At 46.1% G+C, this 12352-nt stretch overlaps 1 protein-coding gene across 2 annotated transcripts; it reads right to left on the bottom strand.

The window, feature by feature from the left end:
* Positions 1–33: 33 nt before the first annotated feature.
* On the bottom strand, positions 34–11937 carry hdac8 (histone deacetylase 8). 2 transcript variants are annotated; one of them, XM_072717597.1, is made up of 11 exons: positions 11861–11937; positions 11258–11310; positions 10675–10805; positions 9183–9324; positions 8722–8834; positions 8317–8394; positions 7968–8076; positions 7340–7512; positions 6908–7002; positions 3635–3740; positions 34–863 (listed from the first exon to the last, which is right to left on the bottom strand). In XM_072717597.1, the coding sequence occupies exons 2-11, from the start codon at positions 11302–11304 to the stop codon at positions 841–843; spliced, it is 1017 nt and encodes a 338-aa protein (XP_072573698.1). In that variant the 5' UTR covers positions 11305–11310; positions 11861–11937; the 3' UTR covers positions 34–840. The 2 variants fall into 2 exon arrangements, with proteins under 2 accessions (XP_072573698.1, XP_023653366.2); XM_023797598.2 differs by lacking the exon at positions 11861–11937 and adding an exon at positions 11597–11851.
* Between the last annotated feature and the right edge of the window lie 415 nt (positions 11938–12352).

Here is a 12352-nt window from a genome sequence, read left to right on the forward strand (position 1 = left end):
AGACACCAGAATGACACACAGTGAACCACAAAATCAAGTTTGATCACCTTTTTATTGAGGAATATTTACAGTGAATAACAAAGTTAAAAAAATACAAAACGCTTCTAAGTCTAAACCGTTTGGAGTTATTCTGAAACCTAAACCATTTCTTATCATTGACATTTAAAGTAATGTTCTGCATGAATCTGTACTGACAGGTCGCGTTGCTGACAATTTGTGTGTACAGTGCTGATAATCCCACAGTTGGTGCGGCCTTGGACTGGCAGCCTCCCAGCGACCCCCCGCTGGGCTGACGTCATCCTGCCTGAGCCAGCATTCAGGGCCATGAGCAAATCCTCAGGGTGGGGGTGGCAGAAAGGGGTTCGGAATGGAAGCCGTTTTTGGTGGAGCCAAGGACGCAAGCCAACGGCTTCACCTCCAACCTATTAACTTAGATCCGAGGTACATGTTCTAACAGTTCGCCGCGTGGGTCTACCTATAACAGGTAACATCTGTTTGAACACTAACTGGAGTTACAGCGTCGATATCCAAGAACATTAACAAAAGGCGTAAAACCATTCACGTATGTCATGTTTCGCACACAGTATTTCCATAACCTACGAGTATGTCTAAATTTTGATTTCAAATGGACATTTGGTTAAAAATAACCTATTTGCAACCCCTTTAAAAGACATTAAATAAAACAGACTCGAACGAGCAGCATTAGCAAACAGACTCTCGTTAGAACGTTTCCTGGAAACATTGAAGCAATGTTTTTAAAAGCTCCCCTCCGGCAAGCGGGTCAACATACTGTCTTCATTAGGCCCCTCTGAGTCTGGAACCGTGAGCTGAAGCGTGGCCCTACACTACATTCTTCAGATTCCCTGTAAACAAGAGCAGGGACATCGGGGGAAAGGGGGGGGGGGGGGGTGGGGTAAATTTCATATAACGGACTCACACGTGCAGAAGTGCTGTCTGAAGAAACCACGCATACAAATACACACACTCAAGGAAGTCACAAGTTCTGGCATCCAGACAGACATCAATGTTATAACGTCTAATTCCCCACAAGCCTACTGGGCTCTGCCTGTCACCATCACCTGAAAGTAGAACGTTTTAAAAAGACGTGACAGCCATGGAAAAATATGACATATGCAAAGCGAGTGGCATTGACACCCACTGGCCGGTAGTAAGATGGCGTGCATTTCCCTATGGCTGTGATATCAAGCCCACAGAAGAGAAACCCCATAGCTTTGGTAATGTCGATGGTATTCTCTCTAACTGGCTCTGACTATCACACCTGCTGGAACTCCCCGGAAAGTGGGAGCAAGGGGGAAGTTTAACGAGACCTCAGACGATGACGATTCAATCACGGGCGGAGAACAAACTATGACACATAAGTACATAGCGTGAACTCACTTGTTCCTGCTTTGTGTACAATAACCAGGAGCTTCTCTAAATGTCACCAGGGCCAAATAATAGTTGATCAAAGGTCACTTTCAAGAAACTGCAAGGAGATTTCAATCAATGAAATAAAGTGCCCTTCCACAGTTAACCTCCCAAATATGAAGGTTTCAGCAGTTCTTATGAAGGTTAACTTATGAAGCCTTTATCTAAGTGCTTTCGTTCAGAGAGAGATGGCCGTTTCCATCATGGTGGCTGGGATTTGCATTCAGTATCAGCGCACGGCATCAGAGGAAGCGAGGCGAAGCTGGGGATCGCTAGCAGAAAGCCACCACATGTGGGTTTCTAACAACCCTTCTCTTGTTTCCTTTCCCCGCTCCACAAGCCGGCATTCCCGTAAACGTTCCACCAGGCACAGAAGTCAATTACGGAAAAGCGGGCCAAGGGGCGGGGCCAACTACTGTCTCACCAGGTCATGGGGCACTTGGGGGCTTGACTGAGCATGACCACGGGGTAAGGCTGGACAAGTAATAGAATTTTAATCTCAATTACAATTACAATTTTGGCTTTCAACAATGATCGAAAGAAAATAATTTAGACAAAACAATTATTGTGCCACATTTAATTTCGCAATAATGCGCTCATTTTGTTTCGTGTTATGGATCCAGTGCAGCCCCTTCCAGCCCATTTTTATTTATTTGTCAGTTGAATTACAGAATGCATGGAAATCCAGTACTAAAGGAACAATAAAAAAAAAAGTTTATAAAAGTTATTAAAAAAAAATGTATGATATTTCCAAAGTCACTGAGTAATCGTGTTAAATAGTCGTTCTCAATATTGACCAGAATAACTGTGATTTTGATTTTCGCCATAACTGAGCAGTGGACTATTCCCTTCCCAACATCAGCACCCTGAAGTGCCTAACAAATCACACCCAGCTCACTGGCTCTTCACGCGGTCATTCACAAACATGCCACACGCAAACGAAAGCTAAATGAATCCAAATGCAGTTACTTTCCTTGTGGCGTCCAGTTAAAATGCTACTTAATTTGATGCCTTGATGGAGCATCACACGCAGGGGATTAAACTCCAAATTCCAGGAAAAGGAATAAAATACAGGGTTTACAGTGACCAATGATTTATTCGAAGGCATCTAGCAGAAACATGGTTGTGAAACAGTCATGAAGCCACCACCATCCGGTCCTGTCATGTGACCTTGTCTTCATTGTGTAACTCTTCTCCAACAAACTACTTCAGCTCCTTTGAACCCCGAACAAATATATGTCTGCATGTCTGTTTGAGCCCCGACTACAAATCGCCTGTCAGTGAGCCCCGTGCATCCTGCCCCCTCGGATGCAGGGCCTCGAGTCCATCACTCTGTTGGCGACCCATGAGGCTACACTGGTCAGATGTGAAGTGGGTTAACGACAGACCATCGGCGCCTCAGGCCACAAGCAATAGGATAGACGGAGCAACATCCCAGACATAGAAACGTATCAATGAATCTAACTTCCAAACAATGACTCTCTGAACTGGTGGTGGAGCAGATGTGACACTGGCTGCCAGCATATGTTCCTCAGTCCCTTGTGCTCCTCTCAAAGCTTTCCATTCTGTTCTGGTCATATACCCCCCCCCCATCACCACCAAACTAAGCCTCCCCCACACTGTCATAGTTTCCTGGAGGTCACAGCTCCCCCGTAGGCAACGCAGCCTCGCTAGTCGAAAGGGACACATCACCCCCCCAAGCAGGAGACCGAAAGCTCCGGGCTGCTGGACAAGAAGGTCGTCTGGGGGGGGGCTTTCTGAATGGCGTGTGTGAGGTGGGGTGGGGGACATGTTTACTTGAGGGTGGTAGGATACATCAGGCAACTGTGAGGCTGAAAATAAGCTTGGGGAACGACTTCATAATCTCTCAACACACCCACTAGTCTGGGCCAATATTGTGCCCATAGAGACAACAAGAAATTTAATAATGCCCCAGCTTCTGCCCCCTGGCCCTTTGCCTGAAGCCTTGGACACAAACCCCAGCTTTACTGGTTTGTCCCAGGGCCAGTCATCATGCTCCCAGCAGACCTGGACAATGTCCCATAAAATTCCACCCAAGACACTAATTCTGACATGTCAACCAGCCAACATCAACATCAACCCAACTGTCATGGTTACAGGTTGAAGTGAAGATTTGTCATGGGCTTCAAAGCTTCAGAAGATGATCAAAACTGCAGCTATGGTAGCTATCTGCTACAAGTGCTACCTTTGATGGTGCTGATGACCCGGTCGAGCTGCTGAGTCTCGTTGCGGTCCGGTCGGCAGCTAGGACTGATCTCCAGCGAGTAATCCGGCCCATACTCTGTGAAGAACTGAACCAGAACAGGCAACAAAGTCAATTTACGTTACTGCAAAACGACCACAGTGGGAGATATTTCCTGTGTTTCATTAAACCAAAGTACATTGAAACATTCATCCCCTGAACAAGGGATTAAAAAGAATTCACCCCAATCCATCTCCATTCTACTTCCCAGGGTGGCATCCAGCGGGGGACGGAAGGAGAGAGACACTGACACAAAAAGCCACGGGATCACTAGATCTTGGGAACAAAAATAAAGGGTGTTGCTCGTTGGTGGGAAGCAAAGGGCGCCAGAGAACTGTGTTTGTTTGTTTTTTTTACTCTGAGGCTGTGATGGGAATCGGGGGTGGAAACCAGCACGAGCAACGTTGCAAAAAGGGAGAGGAAGCCCAGATGCTAGGGTGACTGGGGAGCTGAAGGACCCAAACCCACAACAGGACATTCTGGTTGTGCTTCATCTCTCATAGGATTGCCAGGAAATCTACAACATCATGGTGCTGGTAATGGAGCAAGTGAAGCTAGATTAGCCAAAAAGCAGACAGGTTAAGGAGGAGCTCTGGACTTCAGACTGGGAGGCACAGACTGGCTTGGGTGCAGGAAAGACCAGGAATCCAGCAGGAGCTCAGAAGTAATCCATCAGGAAACCATCCAGAACATTTTCTGAGCACCATCAGTGCACCTAACATTAAACGCTCAAAGTTTATGTATATAAAACCCATGTAAAGTAATTCTAGCAATTCTAGTTTATCATCCTGCTGAGGAGTAAAACTGATGATCATAGAATTAAGCATCTCCACATGCAGTCATGCATATACATAAAATCGGCTTTTCCTGCCATTCCACATTCCGGACTGGGAGAAGGAAAAAGATGTGGTGTAGAAATCCCCCCCCCCCCCACTACTACTGAGGTCTGTCACATCAAAGCACGTTTGTGCTGTAGGACATTCCCCCTTCTGGGGGTCTCAAAGAGGCCCTTGCATGCCCCCCCCCCCCCACTTAGTCTGTCTTCATTGTTTCTGATGCTGGCCAAAGCAGTCTCTCAGAGCCAAGGCAGCTGGGGATGGAGGAGAGGGATTCAACCCGGCAGGTACAAAGTGCTTTTTGTCTGCAGGGCACCCCCCACCCCTCACTTGGCGCGTCCCCCAGTCCCCAAGCGCGGCTTCTCCTCTTTCTCAGCCCCTCTCGCTGGACCTGTCCTCATTTGGCCCTTCAGCCATTACACACGCTGACAATCGAGCTGTAAATACGGTTTTTATGCTGATTACATGCCAGAGATTCCTCTGTCCCAGGAGGGAGTTTATCAAACCAGCAGTTTTACTTCATTTCCTCACAAATGCCGGTCTACTGAAAGCATAAAGCGTATTAGTATAATGATCATCCATACAAAGAGCCTGAATAGTATTAAAATAAGGTTAATCTCTACCAAAACCCCCAAAAGTGTTTGTATAGAGATCATCGCTACCGTAACATTCAGTATCAGTATACAACCCATCTCAACCTCAATGGTGTTACTCTAAACACCAAACTGTGTTAGCCAGGGGTTGCCAATCTTATCCGCAACGGGCCGGTGTGTATGCAGGTTTTTGGGATAACCTGCAAGTCAGCTGTTCAAACCCAGGTGTGAGGACTCTTTCAGCCAATCAGTCCTCTAATTAGTGATCTAATTAGGGAGTTGCAGCGAAAACCCGCATACACACCGGCCCTTTGCGGATAAGATTGGCTACCCCTGGTGTAAGCATTTGCTCACAGCATTTTGTTACATTTCAATACTGTTCAGACCTAAAACTGAACGTATGTTTCAGTGCAAACGGTGAGCAAAATCCTTTCTGCTGCAGTCTTCATTGTGAGTGTGTGTGTGTCTGTGTGATGATGTATGTGAGACAACAGAGGATCAGGTCAATCTGAGCCGCCCTTGCCTAAGTACTGTTTACACTGTGAGCCGTAAAAAGAAACCAGTGACAAACAAGAGTGGGAGACGGAAGGTGCAGCACCACCCTGTGGTGGGAGGAATGCTGATCACATCTGTTTCTCATCACATGCTGTAGCGAAATGGAAAAGCTAACATTCAGGTCTCATTTCAATCTATATTCCTTGCCTCCCACCTTGTGCTTAAATACAGCATACAGATACTTAAAGGTCCCTCAGAGCCTCCATTTATTACCCCCCCCCCTCACCTAAGCCTGTACACTGCAGGAAACAATACTGGGCCATCCATGATACTCCATTATACTCCACAGTGCATATAGACAGTCTGAAGCATAAAATTGCTTGCTCCTGTACCCACAGTGCGCTCCTGCCCTCATTTGTGGCTTTGTGGAAAAAGATCAGGAGCTAACAGGTCCCAGAAAAGTCATGCTAAGGCTTGCTGGGTGATTATTATGGGATTTCAGATAGGACTGCCTGAGCAACAACATGCTTCAAAAGCAGCATGACTCAAAAAAACTGATTTCCCTCAAAAGTACAAAAATGAACTAAAGTAATCTGCTGTGGATTTAAAGGCAGGGCATTGTTGGATCTCTGGAAGATTCATCAGGCTGGACTTGTTTACAGATGAAGTCAACATTCTCATGTACTCCACTTGCACACAAATACAAAAGGGTTATTTTAAGTTATGTAACCGCCTTGTATCTCAATGGTTTCAGCCACATTTGGGTGGGACACAGATGTTTAACGCTCACTTGCCACCCCCCTCCAAGCCTTTTGTGAACAGAGCCCTAATTAGCCAGGGGAGCCGTGGCCTTTTGAAGGCGTGTGCGGCTTAATGAGGTCAAAGGTCATGCGGGGGTAACGGGCTGGACCCCGAGCAACAAACGTCTTTTATTCAACAGACCGTGACTCTCCACTCCCCCCAGAAGCCCTGCTATAAAAGGGCCCTCTTTGTGCTGCTGCGGAGAGCTCTCAGCCAATCGCCGTGAACCCCGGCGGCGGCCATCGCCAGCTCTTATCGCTGCCTTAGGTTCTTACCAAGAACGTACAACAACCCACCTCTGCATAAACAAATATACAGAAGCAGGTGGTGAGGACTCCAGCGATCAGGCTCTTGGCTCAGCTTGGGGACAGAGCGTGGGACAGAGAAACAAGTTCTGGCATTGAGACTCAAGGAAGCCTTTCATTAGAGTCAGTGACTCAGCACAGAGTCAGGGGATGGGGGCTGAAACCAGAGCCATGCTGGAAACTTACCTCATGGTCTGGTATCTCTGAAGCTAGAGACCGGCCCAGTATGACGCCTGTCAGATAGGTCCAGCATCGGGCAGTGTTGGCAAGGTTGTAGCCTCCTGCCTCCGGGTAAAGGGAAGGTGGGGGTGGGGGGGGAAGTGTCAGTAAAAATGCCTTCTTTGTATGGAGCTAATTAATCTGGGCTGGGGACACGGGTTTGCTGCAGGGAGCTAAGTTTCATGGAAAAGCCTCAGTAGATGCTGATTAGAAAGCTGCCTCAGAACTACATGAAAGGATGACAGGCACATGGGGGCGCTGTGGAGCATTCGGCCACCAGCCCAGAAAGGTTTTTGCACATTAAACGTCAGGAGTGGAGACCTGAGCTTTTGATGCATAAGCCAGTAAGCCTACATGGATAGACAACACCCCCCCCCCCCCCCACGCAGACACACCCACCTCCACCAAGCAGCAGCGTGGGCAGCTCCCAGGTCAGCACGTAGTCCAGGCAATGGCCCACCCCCACCGGCGTCATATTGAAGGAGCACATGGGGTCTCCGGCAATGGTGTCCGCCCCCAGCTGCATCACGACTGCTTCCGGGTTAAAGGAGGCGTGCACTTCCTGCAGAACGCTGGGGCAACCATGAAAGGCAGACGGTCACACCGCGAGCGCGAGACAGAATCCCTGTGGGTCAGGCGATCTGGAGTGGAGCTCAGGCTGACACGACTCACTCTGAAAACAGGCAGATCTTTAAGATTACTGAGAATCTCATTTTACTCAAAGCTCAAAAGCACATTGGCTTAAAAATAATATAGTGAAGTGAATTGACTTGCAGGTTAGGGGATGAGCCTTGTAAATTTGGCCAAAACAAATATTTCTTTACATATCACCATACAAAGCACATAGGCTATTTCGACATGTAACAGACCCCTGATCCCCCACCATGAAAGACGGCTTTCCTGTCTACCTTAATGCGACGGGCTTAGCGCACGGCTAGTGCTTAGGGAGCGAAGTGAAAAGATGTGAGGCTATAAATCAGCCATGGTGACACGAGTGTGGCTGGAACGCGGAGGGACGGTCACGGACCTGGTGAATAGCTGGAAGTAGCGATCGTCCCCGATGCCGTCCTCTAGCGGCACGTTGACGGCGTGCCAGCGGCCCTTCCCCAGCCCCGTGTCGTGGAGGCCCCCCGTTCCTGCAGCCGCAGACGGTGCCCAATCAGCTGCCAGATATGCCCACCCTCTGCCCCTCTCCTCCTGTCAGTATCATTAATTCTCCCATATTGTTGTTTAAAATCACAGAATTCATACTTCATTCATTATTCATGAAAATCATACAGCAAGACAATCCAATTGTTCCAAAAATTTCAGGGTTAACTCTAAGCTATTATCTACAACTCCACCCCCTGTCCCTCCAAAACTGGTTGGTAACTTACCTGGGAAGAACCCAGGAGAGAATTTGTGCAGGGACACTGTCATGACCTTGGAGGTAAAGCTGAAAGCATCTTCCACACCTGTAAGGACACAAACAAAAACAGTGACCTAAGAGAAACTAAGGATCGGCAGAGGTTTAGGCAGGTGTGACACTTTCAATAAAAAAAATGCAATTTTTCTGAATACATTTGTAGTTATTCTTTCAAATTTCTCATTAAGACTGGAAAACACCATTATAGATCTGGTTATTGTGACAACATTTGTTGAGGTAGTTTGTTATCCGATGGGTGATCAGCTAAAATCTGGACATAACGGCCAGCAATCTGATCATATTCTGTTTGCTGTGATGTGACATGTAGAACAGGATCCAGTCAGAAACGCTTGAGTAGGACAGCTGGTTCGGTTACCGTCGCCGTGGTGCAAGTCCACGTCTATGTACAGCACTCGATCGTACTTCTCCCTTAGCTTCAGGATGCCCAGCACCGCGTCGTTAACGTAGCAAAAGCCCGAGGCCTCGTCCCTGCGAGCCAGAAGAAGAGCTGAGTCACCCTCCACGGTGAGAGGCCGTGAAACAGAGGGTGATAGAGAATCGCTGCCTTGTGGGACAACTATGGAGTCAGAGCCTCTAATGAACAGGGCTGACTGTAATAATAATAATAAATAATAATAATAATAATAATAATAATAATAGTCAAAGCCAGGACGAGACTTCTGAATGTTCAGGGAGAACATGATTTCAAGTTAGGCCACAGCAATGGCAGTCTAGAACGACAACGCCATGTTAGAGCGAACAGAAATGAAGCAGCACCCCGTCCCCGAACTGGCACAAGCCAATATAAATGAGGAATAAGCCCCACCCCAGACTTACTTCTTGGCATGGTGCCAGCCGCCTGCCCAGTTGATGGCTACGTTGTCCTTCCCATCGAGTAGGCACTCTGCAGCCGTCAGCGTTGCCCCCCCAACGGCCGCTGCATAATCAAAGATGCCCTCCACCACCGGGCAATCATAACCTGCAAGGGCAAGAAGAAGCGTAGAGAGAGAGACAGAGAGAGAGAGAGAGAGAGAAGGTTTTTATAAAAGGTGCAAAAAGCAATTTACGATACCATTATCATAAAGTAAATGTAAGCAAAAATAGTAGTAAAATTATGTATACCCAGAGGATGTGCAGAGAAATAAAACAAGTCACAAATAAATCAATCACTAATCCAGCAAGACATTAGACAGGCAGATAGACAGACAGAACATTCTGGAAGTGACACTGCATATCTATAAAGATCTACCAAGTAATGCAAAAAAGTCAGACTTTATTTTATGTTATTTCAACCATACATCTATTTTAATTTATGGTGCACTGTTGAACTCCAGTGGATTGCAAAGCACAAACTTTTGCAAACAAAGCATTTTTTTTTTCTAATTTAAATCTGAAAAATGAGAATGGGAGAAAAGACGAGGGTGATAAGAGCAAGAGAAGGAGAAACTGAAGGGGGGCTGGTGAAGGGACCTGGAGGAGAGCAAGGTTGTTTCAGTCGCAGACGCTTTGGCAGAAGAAGCCAACTCTCTGTCCAGAAACAATAGCGGCTCTCCTACGTCCCTGCGGGCAGCGGGTCGATCAGGCCGGCTCGCACACGCAGGGAAGAAACGTCTCAAGTGACCGTCTATCAGCACGACACTCTGAACATCCAGGGACGACTGCCAACACTAATTCATTTTCTCTAAGTCGGTTTATTGTGTCGTTCCAGCGGGGACAAAATAATTCACCAAACTTTATTATGAAGTATATCACAAGTACAATCTCTGTGTTCAAGCGCCCTCTACACTCTTGTCTGCATAATTACACTGCATTAAGTAATACATGTCAGTAAGCAAAGGATATTTTCGAATTTGATTAAACATAAATGGGTCACATTTTGATTCTTGTCTATGTTTGTGATCTGCATGGAGTCCTTGTTTAGCCTTAGTAATAATAAATAATAAAATACAAATGCATAATTCGGACTACAGATCTGAGGATTACATTGACGACAGCTGGCGATTTAAAATTGAGATGACATGGTATCCTGCTAAAAGGCCTTTGGTGCACCTGAAATCTTCACCGTCTAGGTCAGGGATGGGGAACCTGTTCTACAGAGGGCCGCTGTGGGTGCAGGCTTTTGGGATGGCCTCTCAATCAGCCAATAACAGAGGGTGTCCAGGACTGGCATTGAGAATCATTGCTTTATTATTGGCTGACTGAGAGGTCATCTCAAAAACCCACCACAGGTCTAGGTGGATCTCTCACCTTGTCCCAAAAAAAAGCAGTTAAGAGTGTAACTCCCAAACCACGTACTGTACATGAATATATAAATACACCCCCAGCTTACCCAAGCCAAAGTCAATTGACTGAGGATCATCGTTGTCCCCATCTTCACTGATCTTGTGGAGATGCTCCAGGTAGGAATCTGTGTGGAAAACTGCCATGTCTTCCATGCTGGCTACTCGAGGCTTTACTACTCTAGTACAGGAAAACAAATGCAAGAATAATGCATAATTGAACAGGTCCTATAAACAGAAGGCAGAGAGCAAATTGCACAGGTTAAAAGGTTATCACTTACATTCCTAACCAGCGGTAGATTAAAAAATAAAATGTTTTTACGGTAACGGAGGTAAGGAGCAAACTACCGCTCGTTACACATCCTGTGTCATAACTCCTCATGAAGAGGAAATCACTGATAATGGCTGAGAATAACAACGAGCAAATCATTTCTAGATTACATACGATTTCTACGTTATGGAAAAGAAAACAGTACGCCTTTGGTCACGTTAACTAGGAAAATACTTTCAAAAGAACTTCACAAGGAACACATTACGATGTTAACTAGTTAACAAGTAGCCGGGGCAGCAAAAACGCCTCTACCGGCCAGCCTTCAGTCGCAGTTTCATTTAGTTTAGTATCAGCTAACTTACCTCATGTCTTTAAGCAAACCATAGGCTTCTATCAAACAGTGCACCATATTTGCCTAATGGGTAAAGAGAGAAACATGTACATGTCTGTCAAATTGGTTTGTCGACATTATAAACGTGTTCTCAAAAGTTGAGCAAAACCACCCGCTAAAATGAGTTTACGACTCGGCTATGAGAACTATCAAAGTTAATCCACACAGTCAACAGCCGAGCAAACCGGGAGTTTCTGAGTAAAGCGGTAAGATAACAAGCTATGTAACGGTTAGCAAGCTGACAGACTTAAGCCGAGATGCTGTGCAGCCGGCCGGGCAGCAGGAGCTGCTACCGGGATCCACGCCTCACCCGGTTGGGGACTTTTGAAAGAGAATCGCAGGTTTCAATATACTGCGGACTGTACACGTAAGCCACACTGCGCCCGGATGATTTATCATTATGATGGTCGTTATTATTCATTTAAATTGAACAGATTGCCGAGAGCTGCCACCTCTCCTTACTCCCCCAGATTCAGTTCGGGTGTCACTTGAAAAACAGTCCGAAGTATTTTCTGGAGAATAAAACAATCCGGGGAAACGAGACACAAGTTTCCCATAATCAAATGAGATTTACTTGCTCTAGAACCACCCTTCTAGACCTCCGAACCGAATAATAACGACTGACAGTTGGATGCAATTTGTAAGATGGTTAAACACTTTCCTTTAGTTTAGTTTCTAGTGAGAGTGATTTAATCGGTGGAATAAGGCGCACGGCCTTCTGGGATTTGTTGTTCAGAAACTCCAATCGATTTCCCTTACGCTGTTTGTACTATTTTGTGCAAACTCTGTAAATATAGCCTACAGCCGGTTTTCAGACGACTACATACTTTAAGCAATGACACACATGCCCAAATATAGCCTACCATTTGGTTTTAGAGATAAGTTGTGACACAGCGTCACAATTTTAACATAATTTTGTTGGGTGGCCACTTACACTCAGTCTTTTTCAAATTTATTTATTTTTTTTTTCATTTTCCCCGTGTGGTTGTCTGAATAAGTAAATTGTTTAATGCAATTAATGAATTGTCTGTGGACTCACTTTGTGAGACAACCTCACTTATTCGCT

The sequence above is a fragment of the Paramormyrops kingsleyae genome, chromosome 10 (assembly GCF_048594095.1).
Source record: "Paramormyrops kingsleyae isolate MSU_618 chromosome 10, PKINGS_0.4, whole genome shotgun sequence".
Taxonomy (NCBI): domain Eukaryota; kingdom Metazoa; phylum Chordata; class Actinopteri; order Osteoglossiformes; family Mormyridae; genus Paramormyrops; species Paramormyrops kingsleyae.